Genomic DNA, 12,534 nt, shown 5'->3' with positions numbered 1-12,534 from the left:
AGTGGCAGGAGCAGTATCTGACACTCCAAGTAAATAGAATGGCACCAAGGATTCCATCTCACAGCTCTTGGGGTAATCTGCACTGGGTAAGAGTAACTTGATTAGCTAAAGTGTCGGTAGTGGGAAATCAAATCAAACAAAGCCACTTAAAACTTCTGTCAAATTTTGTTATACAAAAGCAAATCTAGATGGCAAAAACTAATCACAATCAACTAGACTCAAGCACAATCAACTCTCCTCAATCACAATCCAGTGGTGGCTATGCTCCAGTGCTCAGCTAGGACTTACCAATTTGTTCAAGAGTTCAAGCACAGGGTCCTCTCAATCCAATCATGCTCAAGTACACCCCCCATAACCTGCTCCAGTATGCTTGCGTCTATCACTACTTAAGCCAGATGGAGAGCAATTTGTGGTCCCGCCCTGCTCGGCCTTCTCCCAAGTCTCCCCACCGGGGGGAGGGGGGGGGGGTAGACCGCCGCGGGGATTGATAGTGAGATCTGGTACGGTACTCGGTGGACCAAATGAACGTTTTAGAATCGCTCTTACACCTTCAGTAAAGAATTGTTATTTTCATCTCCGTCTACTTCAGCAAACCCACTAGGGAGGGGAAAAGAAAGGAATAAATTGCACACTCCGGACTTCCTATTATCGCCGGAATGGATACTCCATCGGAAAAGACCCACCCTAATCCAAAATACATCATCGCGACAGGACAACGCCTTTTCTCAATTGCTAAGATCTCACGAATCCCGCTAGTTTTTAGATAGAAAGAAGGAAAAAAAAAACCCCACTAAATGCCACTGGGGATATAGACAGCCCTCAACAGTTTCCTAGGACTTGACGAAACTGTGCCAAGAACCGGTACACTACGGAGTTGCTCAAGAGCAAACATGACAGGTAAAGATGGGGGGCTAAACAAAGATATCTTTCCATAACAAAAAGGTGGAATATTAGTTTGTACCTTGTGGGAGAAGGGGGGGTAGGAGTGGGGTGACTATTGGAAACACAATAGTGGTACTTTACGCTTTATCGAACTTGGGGGGGAAGTGACCGCAGGCAACATCCCAACGAAGAAAACTCGGCCAAACCTTTTTTTTAGTGATGGACACTACCAGATCGTGCTCGACCGGGATCTTCGAGATTTGCTTGATTTTCTCGAGTAGGGGTACTGCTCGGTACCACCCGAATATGCTCAATCGTGCTTGCATACGCGCGATCATGCTTGATAATTCCATCCATATATACATCCGAGAAACCACGCGGTATTATTTGTTGATATAAAACTATCTGCAATGGACACTTGATAACATATTCTCGACAAGACTCTCTATTGTTAATTCTTTCACACACTTCCCTTCGAAATTCATGGTATAAAAATGGTCTCACCTTCACCATCTCGGAAAGTGGGAGAAATAGTACCTGACACTCCAAGTAATTGGGGTAGTGCCAATGACTCCATCTTGCAGATCTTGGTGTAGTCATGTCTAGTAAAAGTCGCTGTGTTAGTCAAAATATTGGTAGTTGGAAATCGAAGTAAACAAAGCCGCTCAAACCTCCTACCACATTTAGTCATACAAAAGCAACTCTGGTTTAAAAAAGACTGATTAAAATCAACTGGACTCAAGCATATTCAACTGTCCTCAATCACAATTGAGTCATTGCTGTACTTAGGCACTCTACCAGGGTCTACTAATTTTCTCAAGCATTTGTGCATGGAATCTTCTTGATCAGATCATGCTCAAGTTTAACTACTATAAACTGCACGATAATGCTTGTGTCCACTACAAACTCCTTTTATTACAATGGATCTGCTCTGGTATTTGAGCATACCATGTATTTAGAACCTCAACTTTTTTTTTCTTTTCAAATGTCAATTCATTCCCCTCCTCCAACCTGTCAATATAATTCCTAAGGTAACATAACTGCTAAAGCCTTGACCATGTCATAACAGCTGTCATCAGTCTTCGACAAATCAAACTTCCCAAGTCCAACCCAACAAATTCTTAGATAGAACCAACCCCCCTCCCCCAGACTCCCCCCCCTTACAACCCAAAGAAAGAATAAAAGCAAGTATCAACAAATAAACTATATCCCTCACCTATACACAGCCCAGCAACCCCCCTTTTTTCTCCTCCATCCTCCTACACCCCTCCACCTCCCCTCCCACCACCACCACCACCACTCTCCAAAATCCCCTCCACAACTCCCTTCAACAAGTCAAGCGCCTCCTCCTCCCACTTCATCATCACCACCCCACCATCACCCCCCTCCTCCCCCACTTTGCCGGCCTGCAATTCTGCCATGACCTCCCTGGTAACCTCTTCCACATGCCACTTGAAAGACCCCCTGGAAATCTTAACTTTGGACTTTTGCGCCGATTTTTTGGTAACAGCGGTGGGGGACTTTTTTTTGCTGCCGGTGGTAGTAATACGGCTTTGGGGCGCTAGGGGGTAGTCTGGTGGTGGGTTTGGGCGGGTTTGGGTTTTTACTATGGGGATTAATTAGCCTTATTGTCGGACGGACGAGAGGGGAGGAGGGTGTAGGAGTGTTTTACCTCTTGCCATTGGCTTTTTTTTACACCCAGTCGTGGTGGGTGGGATCTGCTCTGCTTTGCTCTGCTTTACTTGAAGGGATCGAGAAATTTCCCAAGGGGTGCTTCTTCAAGGAAAAGGATGTTGGGGAAAGGGGGGTTATATCTCCTCGTTGAGTAATTCTTGAATTGTTGGTATATAATTGTCTTGATAGTCGCATTGTACCGATAATGAAGGAGGAATACAAAATTTCCTATCGCACAGCCGTAGCGCTGTAGCGCGATAAGCCAGGAGTTTATGATTTGTGATGATGCAAACTCCCCCCCCCCGCACTGACCAACTTGCCTTTGTGCAGGAAGTAGACTTCCAAAATGCTATATAGGGACAAGCGCTCACCCAAAACCCTTGTCATTCCCGCTCCACGGCCTGCGGGGCCGCAAGCAGCGATTTCATGTCTTTCCTTCCAGAGTATATGAGATGGTAATGATTCGTGTGTTCCCCACTTGGCGGGTTGGCCAAGCGGTCAAGCGTGCGGTAACAGTACAAATAAAGTTCGGCGCAGTACAAGTGATTTAGGTGTCATACAGTACAGCACAGGACGCCACGTACGGCGAACCGGACTGTACAGTACTGTACACTACACTAATCTACACCAGAGTCAAAGGATCCAACAACCCCCCGCTGCTAGTACCGTGCACACCAACACAACACCGCCCCGACCACCTTCACAAGACTACCCACCCTACCGGCATCACGTCGGAAAAACAACGCGAGGAGGGCCCTGTAACTACTGACTATATCAGCCCAGTCCAGGAACGACAAAAGTTCACTCACACAATTGCGTAGGCCATAATCCTCCGCAAAGCAAATCTCAAGACACACCAGACACCCCCGAAACGACTACAACCCACGAGTAGACTAACAAGGAGTCCCACACCGAACTGTAAAAGCACTCCCACTGTACTGTACAGTACTGGTAGGGTGCTCCACTACCTGGCTGACCCCAAACCCCCCACAAAGTATAGCAACACCAACCACCCCCCACCCACTCCCGGCAACCTATGCCAAAAGGTATGCTATGTTCCCCTGATACAAGAATGAGGAGGGGGGGTAGTGCAGTAACAAATACCAAGTCTGCAAGACATTTCCACATTTCCAAATTCTGCTCAGCAAACTGTTCATAACCAGATTCCGATCGGTGGGTTCTCCAGCCTATCCAATACCCCATCGCACAGCTCAATGCATTTCCAAGTATGTTTGAAGAGGGCCCTGCGGCACTTTAGTCTGCTGCTTGGATACCCACTGCACACTCTCAAGATGGTTGAAGTCTGGTGGAGAACTCTGTCTCCAGTGTAGCTGAGCACCCGGCCTTTTCTCCCGCTCAATCAAGATACTTTTTGTTCCATGCTGTTGGGATGCAGCCTCAATATACTGGCCTTTAGGAGAATACTATTCTTGGAATTCATGGTGGAAAGGCCATAATGGGGGGAGGGGGATTGGAAGAGACATGATGGTCGTGGTGGTGGTTTAGTAGTGCTGTGATACCCATGACTTTTTGAGCCAAAATGGTACTGTACTGTACTGTACTGTACAATTACGACATTGTCTCTCCCCTGGCTTGCGCAATAGTACTCGCCTATCCTCAGCGTGGTACTATGCTGTACAAGTACAGTACCGCCACCTCACGTATCGCAAAATCCCATATAATACACTGTACAACACTGTACAGTAGTACCACTTCTCCCCTCTGCAAACGCCCGTATAATATCACACCTGTGATAGGCATGCTTAAGCTTTACTAGGGATACAACTATTGTACACTGCACAATTCACCCCTCACTCGCACGTAGCATCTCCATAACCCGCCATGACACTGCTACACAACCCGCCGCAAAATCATTTCCATGACGTCACTCCCTCCCTCACCCCTCCCCAGCCGCTCACCAGACGGCACTCGCACTCTGGGCATCAAACACTGTTGTAATTCTTGTTTGAAGTTGTACTTCTTGCTCGATTGATTCTCTACTGGGGGGCAATAGGGCCCTATTTATGCTACAGGAGAGTGCGCTACAATCACCCATGACATGTGCTTCAAGCAAGAGGAAATAAAAAATAAACAACAACCATACTACATAATGTAGTAGTAAAGAGAAAGTAAACATGAGCAAGGAAACTAAACTAGTACCACAATAGAGTTTCCAAGTAATCTCTGCTCTAGTCAACCGTGTAATGAGCTCAATCGCTTAATGAACCCATATCAAAATATTCTGTCGTAGTCAATGACAATACCAATGCATATTTGAAAGTCATATTACAACAAACACCAATTCAAGCTTCAATTTTATATTTCCACAACCGCCACCCACAAACCTCATGCTTTCGTAATGCTACAATTAAACAAGCTAAGCGACTAAGTAAAACAAGAAATGGAGAAATGGAGGGGGAAAAAAAGGTCATTAATATCCTCGCGTCCCGAAAAGAGGAATCGTTACCAGCAAGTCTGCCATAAATAGTCAATGAGAGAAAGGAGAGAAAAGGAAAATAAATGAACTCCAGAGTGATTTTTTTTTAACTTAGCGTATATATATCTGTTCGGTTCGTTCGTTGCACCGGTCATCAATCGCGCTACCCGTCCGTCAGTCCGTCCGCTCATGGGAAAAAAATATAAAAATTTGGAAAATGGTATACAACTGTTCACCCACTTTACCCAAATTGGCCTCAAAAAAAGAAAAAGGGAATCCAAGATGAAAAAAATGCCGAAACAAAGAAAACAAAATCACATCTCGAATCAATCAAGTCCATTCGACCCCATCCTCATCATACCCAGCTCCCAGACTACTCAGTGGGTTTCCAAGACTACTCGTTCCCTCGCGTATCTTCTTCTTGCGATACGTCTTCGCCGCTTCCTGCTCCAGCTCACTGTTCTCTGCTGTGCCCGAAGCGCTGACTACGCTCCCGCGTGCACTCGGAGAGACACCGCCGCCGAAGCCGTATGGGAGTGGGGAGGAGCTGACTGGGTGGTGGACGGGGGTTGAAGTTTGTGGTGGTTGGGGCACTCGCGGTGGTTCCGGCCCGCGGGCTCTGCCCCGCGATGGTGGAGCCCCGCCTCCGAGAAGACCGCCGCTAGCACCCGCGATGGTGGATGATTGGGCGCCTATCGAGGGAGCGTACCCGCCCACCGACGATTCGGGGCCGTACCCACCTACTGAAGATGCTGGGGCAGGGGGTACGTGTGCTCCGGAGCCAGACGTTGTGGGTCGTTCATGTCGTTCGGATGATCTACGACCAGAGTGGCTCCGGCGATGCTGACGTTCACGATCAAGACTCATCTCTCGTTGAGTTGCCCGTTCAGCGCGTAGGCGTGCACGCTCACGACGATCTCGCTCACTCTCTTCCGCAGGTATCCGGCGGACCGTGACAGATTTACCGTCAGGGTTCACACGGACCTGAACGCTGACTTGAGCATCCTTCTTCCGTGAGTTCCGACGGCCGACGGACGGTTCTCCTGCCCGCTCCTCAGTGGGCAGATACTCCGTTGAATGGGACGTGGGAAGACGTGGGACACTATCAGCAGATCTATCGCGGCGATGTTGCTGCTGTTGTCCACGGCGCGGGTCCGGCGGTAGCGGTAGCGGAGCCATTGGTGGTTCTCCGTGACGTGCAGGGCCTTGTACGAACCCGTTATCCGCTTCCATGTATCCACCACCGGCGATGGGAGAAGGTGGCATTTCTTCGTGCTGTCGATGTGGGGAGTGGAAAGGCGGCATTGGGTACGACCTTAGGTGACCTGAAGAGTTTCCGCTGATATCCGATGTATGAGGGCTGCTCATATTTGCAGGCCCAGAAGTGACCGGGGTAACTGTGTATGGTGGAGAAACGGGTGACTCGTACGGCATTTCAACATGCGAAGGCCCACCGTGAACCCCTGTCCCTAACGTAGTGCTATCTCGTAACACGGTATCCCTTACCGAACCAGGCCCCTGTGCATACCTATCTCCATTATCCCTATGGATATCCCCGGAACCCACCGGCGACACGACCTGCTTGCCTTGATCCCCTCCATAGTTAGTCGGCAAGCTTGGAACCGGCGGAACCGGCGGAACCTGGTTGTGCCGTCCAGGCGGAGCATGAAGACCACCAATGGCAGGACTATGGGCACTAGGGGCTCTACTGGTGTCGAAACTTGTCGCTCTGGTCACATCCGTAGCGTATCCCCCACCCCCTACACCAAGAGCCGCCTCCTTAGCGCTCGACCGTCGCCCAGAAAATAAACTCGACCAGACACCGACCATCCCACGTCCGGACCTACGTTGAGGCACCTCAGTCGAATAATTGCCAGCTTGAAAAGAATGGTCTTCCACGGCTATAGGAGCCTCGGTCATATCCGGCGTCTCCCGAGTCGGATGAGTTGTGCCGAGAGAAAAGTACCCGCGGGTTTTCATGTATTCGCAGACAAACCAGGAAAGGAAAAAGATAAAGACGCAGACGGCATAGAGAATGAATAAGATAAGCGGTGATCCGTAAAGATATAGTCCCAAAGGAATCTGTGCGAGCCCCAACAACCAAATACCGCGGCCAAGCCAATGATGGAGCTATTTCAAAGTCAGCTCCAGGTCGGTACGCAGGATGCACAAACAGAATCCAACATACCATGGTGTGAAAGGCAATCTTCTTCCGGATGACTTTCTTCTGATTCCGTGCCCGAATGAATAACCCAAACAATGCCTGAAAAATCGCAGCTCCATAGAGAGAAACACCAATCAGGTGATGAGGATTCGATCCCCAGGCGTTCTGACCCACTGCGACATAGCCGGAAACGAAGGTGATGGTCAAGCTCAGTAAAGCAGCCGTATTCAAACCGATATGGCCCCACATGGCTGCCCGCGGATTCCGTCCGTGATAAAGAAATCTCGCACAAATGATTGCCGCGGGGATCATGATGAGGATGGCCAACGCGGCGAAGATGCCATGAACCACGATAAGTCGGTAGTACCTCGTGTCCCCGACGTGTCGAGCTCCCATTCCTAAGGCAAGGGGGGTTTAGACAAAAATAACAGATACCGGTATGCAAATAGGGGGAGAAAATTACCATTCTTCCTCATCTCCGAGAAGGGCAAACCAACGAGCGGTGGAAGAACATATTTCTGAGAGTTTGAATCCCAAGTGCCATCGTAAGCTGATTGGGGCGCTGGCGCCATTGCGATTGGAGGATTGGCGTGTTTAGAATTTTGTCTGGAGCAAGAGGTTTTGCGGGTAAAGAAGATGGGGAATTGTCTTCTCTCCTCCCCTTCACTCTTCGCTTCTCATACAGTATGCACTACCCACCCCCCTCTATCGTGATTTTGTTCTCGTTCCCTTTGGCAGCAGCGAATTGGTGTTCCTGATGGAATGGTCAAAAGGGGTGATGGAGGTGGTGGTGGTGGCGGTGGGCAGAGGGTGGGGTAGTGTAAGAGAAATGGATGAGTTAGCAGAGAATGGAATGTTTTCTTCCACCACCAGAAGAGAGGGAAGGCGGGAGCGAAGGGGGCGAGATGGAACTATGGGTTGGTCCGGGTGCGGGTAAGGATTGGGAAGGTTTGTGGAAGGAGCAGCCCCGGCTTCCACACCAGCCAGCCAGCGAGCCCAACCACCCCGAAATCGAGCTATGAAACACGGCCAACAAAGTCAGCCAGATGAAGTGTCAACCTTCACCACCCAAGAAATCGCCATCACCACCTTTTCATTGAGCGAACACAATGGCATAGTTCGACAGCAACGACTTCGCCTCGTCCCTTTTTGCTTCGCCAACGAATGCAGCGAAAAAACGACCCACTATCACCGTAAACTATGTACTGTACTCGAGTACAGGCTGACGACAACTCGCCTAAAACACTCTTCCCATTTAGGAATAGTGCAGCACCTGGGCCGTTGCCAGGTCACCCTCGCTTCTGTTGCCGCCAAGATTTCCTTTTTCCCCCTTCCTTTTCCAGCCACATGAGTTTAAGGACGGCTCTTTAGTCTAACCCCGCGCTGCCCCCAGCCACGGCCCCTTCTTCTTGGTGATGATCGAGCACACGGGATTGTGCCGCGCTGGCGGGAAAGTTGAAAAGCCTCACTTCAGGCATTCCACCCAGGCTAATCCGATTCACAAAAATATTGTTTTTTTGAAACTGAATGCCCTTCTTACCCGACCACGTAGCCTATGAAGCGGGGTAAGCCAGACCCATGAGGGGCAGCACATCGGGTGGATGGGAAGATGAGAAGGCGATGGCCGCAAGAGAGGACAGAGAACCACTCCCTATCACCCTGTCACGCTAAGAAGGGACAAAGAAAAGCGGAGGAGTTCATCACGTACATAGCCCGTTCTCTGTCCACGGGTGTATACAATGTTCCGCTGTATCAGATATGGTACGCGCGGTAGAACCTTACAACCACCCTCGGGTTTCTGTTCAAGATTGATGCTGCTGGAAAATATTTAGCCTAAGGTAGGGGATATTGGGCACCACGGAATGGTAAGAACAAGGGTGCAAGCTAAACTACGTACAGCACTACTAAAATAGAATAAGAATAGAACCGTTTTTCCCCCAAGTAACAAAGCCCACTAGTCCTCTACGAGTACAGCAGCCTGACAACCCAGGGAGACACCATACCAGCATGGTCACGCAATCAAACTTCTTGACAAAGGAACAATAAGAGAACCCCCCCCCCCATATATATACAAACCACCCCGAGCCACCACCACAACACTACTCCTCCCTCCCAATCCTCCTCCCAATCTCCTCAAAAGCGCCCAACACATCCCCATACTCCTCCCAAACCCCCTCCTCATACCCCTTCCCAACCTTGACAATCCGTCCCCCTTCCTCCCACCTCTGCGCCAAAAAGTCCTCAAATCCACTTTCCCCTCCCCCATCCCCTTTCCTCCCCCCAACAGCCCATGCTGCGTAATACGCCGCGCCCAAAGCGCACGCATTCCCGCCTTGGTCGAGCCTATATACGCCATCCTTGCCGCCCAGCACCTGGCCGAGGACCTCGGCTATAGCAGGGTTCTTGCTGGCACCGCCGACCAGATAGACCCTCCGTGGCTGGGCCGGGGCCGAGGTCGACAGGAGGGGGTTGGCACGGAGACGCATTGATAGCGCCTGGCTTTCTATGATCGCGCGAGCGTCAGTGCCCGGGTCGAAGCTTTCGACTTTCTTGAGATCGCCGGTTGGGGGGATGCGGTAGCGCCAGGTTCCGGCGTGGACGTTGGGGACGATTTCAGGGATGGGGAAGTAGATTCCAAGTTTTGCGTCGTCGTTTTTCAGGCGTTTGCCCAGAGGTGGGGTTGACAGGGCTTTTTCGTTGAATTCTTTCCATGGGTCGGAGGAAGGGGCGGAGGTGTAAGCGATCTCGTCCCGAACCCTCTCCCGTGCAAGGGCCCCGTTGCAGTAACAGAGCATAAACATGTACAAGCCTTTGTCGGTGGGGTGGTTGAAGAGATGGTAGCTTGGGCTTGGGAAATAGGTTGGTGTCGCCATCAGTAGTGTAGTGGAGGTTCCCAAGGAGATAATCGCATCCAATGGGCGCAGCGGCAGCGCGAGTATCGTAGACGGATTATCGCCGGTAAACGGTTACCACACATTCTATCATTCCATTTCCTCGTCACCACAGGGTCATCATAAAATATCACTCGAGAAAAGAGCTCACGTTTACTGAATCCATATCGCTCAGCAAAGTACCCCGAAACCGGACCTAAATGCTTCCCTGGCTGTGTCTCCACGCTCCCAAGCCTCGATCTCAAACCCGGCGCAGACAGATCAAGTAGCTCCTGAGACCACGAATTATTCCTCATATCCCAGAGGTTCATACCGCACACATCACTAATATCAATCGGAGCGATCCTCCCGAGAAACAGACTACAAAAGAAACTCGAAACAAGCGATATCCGGCTCGTCTTGTCATAGACCCCCGGAAACCGTTGATAAAAACGCAAGATCTGTGGACCCGTGAATCGCTACACCACACCACACACACCTGGTCAGACGGCTTCTCCGGATGCTGGAGGGAAGGAAGAAAGGGAGTAAATACGTGATGGGCCTTTGACCCCGTAATCCCCGCCAACACCTCCTCACCCCCCACACACTTCTCAAACGCATCGCATTGAGCCTGTGTACTATGATCCTGCCAATTCGGTGACCTCTCCCAAGTAAACACTCCCCCCAATTGTTCCACGAGCCCCTTCCCAGGGTCCAACCCACCCAGCACATCTTCCGCCTCCTTACTCCAAAACACACTCCCATGCTGCTGCCCAGCACCGCTCACCCCCCTCACCCTCCCAAATTCGAACCCAGCCTTCTTCATCCTACTAAGCACCAAATCCAGCGCCTCAACCCACATCGCCACGGGAGCGGTGACCTCATTCAGTCCGGAATCGATATGCACACCCTTCTTCGTCCCGTAGTGTGGGAGGTCGCTGTCGAAGGTCACTATCTCCTGGCGCACCACCGACAAAGAACCTGTGATCGCTAGGCATTTTAGTTGCTGGGTGGAGAGGTCTAGGCCTAAGTACAGTTGCTCTGATGATGGTAACAATGATGACATTTTGTGTGCATCGGGGGAGGAATGTTATTTCTTTCTCCACAGGTAGCGCGGGGCGAGGGTGGCTGCTTGGACCGGCGTCCTCGAGTAAGTGCGGCTCCTCGGCTAGAGGTAGACGCCTTTGGGGGTGCTGGCCCACCTCAACCTTATTTTGAAATCATGGCTTGGCAATTGCGAAATCATATCAATTGCAGTTTCGGCGTAAACGACAACCCGTCATGAAGTCTGTCATGAATCGCTGTGTCGATGCTCCACTTATCAGGCAGCCAAAGAGGGACTGGTGTTATGAGTAAAACCTTTCAGCGAGGTAGTAACAGTCAGAGGGATGGTGCTCTGGTAGGTATGATATTTCATTGCCGATACTTGTGTCCTTGAACAATAAAATGATATGGTACCACTGTCCTATATTTTTGTGAAGCTGTGTCATGAATCTTTAAAGTTTGACATATCATGTGATATGTAGTAAATATGGGGATGTCCTAGGCCTGGGAATTAGCCCTACAATCTAGACTTCCGGCAAGGCAAACTGCGAAAAGAGGCAGAGATCTGTGGGAGCTCGCACAGAGAGATTTGCACAAGAGGGAGAGGTGCGGTGTCCCCCACCCTCTGATGGGATTATCCTTTGAACTTTTTGTTCCGCAGCCAGTCACCGGAGAATGAGCAACAGGTGCAAGGAGGCATTTGCAGTACCATGCAACCACAAGGCAAGCCTAGTTGATATTGTATCATCTATCTTGCCTGTTAGAGTGTTGATCTGGAAAGCGGCCTGCTAAACCTATCGGAATCTAATACCGGCAGACTATCATTGCCATGTCTAGGCTCTTTAGAAAGCGAATATTCGAACCTGTGAGTTTCTGCCCCTGCCGTCCTCTTCGGGTCTCTTCAAGCAGACCCACTAGTACCACTCAGGTGTGTTAAAAGTTCTAAGATTAGAAGCTTACAAACTGTCCTAGTGGCATAATGCTACCCAGCGATAATAATCCGCACAATAGTTACTGTGCCAACAGCAGGTGGTCCAGTTCATCCTACGGCAGGCTTTCAGTCTGGCAGTTCTTCTCCAGCTGCTCCTGCCAGCAGGTACGCTTTGGACAGCAGGAAATTGTGAGTTTGCAAACTGAAAAAGTTCTGTTAATATCTAGTTAGGCATGTGTTACGGCGCACAGGGAATGTTGCAATACCGGGCGGCGCAGGGAGTATGAAGAGGACAAGAGTACAAGATCAAGTATGACAAGGAACGAGAAAAGAGGAAGCGCTAGGATGACCATATGGTCTATGCTGCATTTAGCGGTATGAGCATAATTATTGGCAAAAAACTCCTACAAGTGATAAGTTAACTGGCAGAACAGTATATAATATGTCTAGGAGTTGTGAAGGTATGACTAATGTAGTAGAGACTGTCTACCCAAAACTACTAGTCTCTTTCTGCTATGCTAAGTTTTTAGCC

At 49.9% G+C, this 12,534-nt stretch overlaps 3 protein-coding genes; all 3 read right to left on the bottom strand.

Annotated features, from left to right (window-relative positions):
• Positions 1–4,970: 4,970 nt before the first annotated feature.
• On the bottom strand, positions 4,971–7,931 carry GSTUM_00008351001 (uncharacterized protein). XM_002840002.2 has 4 exons: positions 7,621–7,931; positions 7,182–7,555; positions 5,234–7,123; positions 4,971–5,156 (listed from the first exon to the last, which is right to left on the bottom strand). Exons 1-3 carry the CDS (start codon positions 7,727–7,729, stop codon positions 5,324–5,326), a joined length of 2,283 nt encoding a protein of 760 aa, XP_002840048.1. The 5' UTR covers positions 7,730–7,931; the 3' UTR covers positions 4,971–5,156; positions 5,234–5,323.
• Positions 7,932–9,256: 1,325 nt separating this feature from the next.
• GSTUM_00008350001 (uncharacterized protein) lies at positions 9,257–9,958 on the bottom strand (the record flags this gene model as incomplete). Its single annotated transcript, XM_002840001.1, has 1 exon — positions 9,257–9,958. The coding sequence occupies one exon, from the start codon at positions 9,956–9,958 to the stop codon at positions 9,257–9,259; it is 702 nt and encodes a 233-aa protein (XP_002840047.1).
• Positions 9,959–10,106: 148 nt separating this feature from the next.
• GSTUM_00008349001 (uncharacterized protein) lies at positions 10,107–11,160 on the bottom strand (the record flags this gene model as incomplete). XM_002840000.2 has 3 exons in its annotated part: positions 10,581–11,160; positions 10,200–10,506; positions 10,107–10,135 (listed from the first exon to the last, which is right to left on the bottom strand). The coding sequence occupies exons 1-3, from the start codon at positions 11,091–11,093 to the stop codon at positions 10,107–10,109; spliced, it is 849 nt and encodes a 282-aa protein (XP_002840046.1). The 5' UTR covers positions 11,094–11,160.
• Between the last annotated feature and the right edge of the window lie 1,374 nt (positions 11,161–12,534).

Source organism: Tuber melanosporum (assembly GCF_000151645.1).
Source record: "Tuber melanosporum whole genome shotgun sequence assembly, scaffold_45, strain Mel28".
In the NCBI taxonomy this organism is placed as follows: domain Eukaryota; kingdom Fungi; phylum Ascomycota; class Pezizomycetes; order Pezizales; family Tuberaceae; genus Tuber; species Tuber melanosporum.
This window is presented reverse-complemented; position numbering and strand designations above follow the sequence as displayed.

Bases quoted from the DNA above. Each gene is read 5' to 3' on its own strand.
- GSTUM_00008351001 (XM_002840002.2), bottom strand. From the start codon at position 7,729: ATGGCGCCAGCGCCCCAATCAGCTTACGATGGCACTTGGGATTCAAAC. The intron at 7,556-7,620 runs GTAATTTTCTCC...CCCTTGCCTTAG, and splicing joins CTCGGAGATGAGGAAGAATG to GAATGGGAGCTCGACACGTC. The intron at 7,124-7,181 runs GTATGTTGGATT...ACTTTGAAATAG, and splicing joins AGATTGCCTTTCACACCATG to CTCCATCATTGGCTTGGCCG.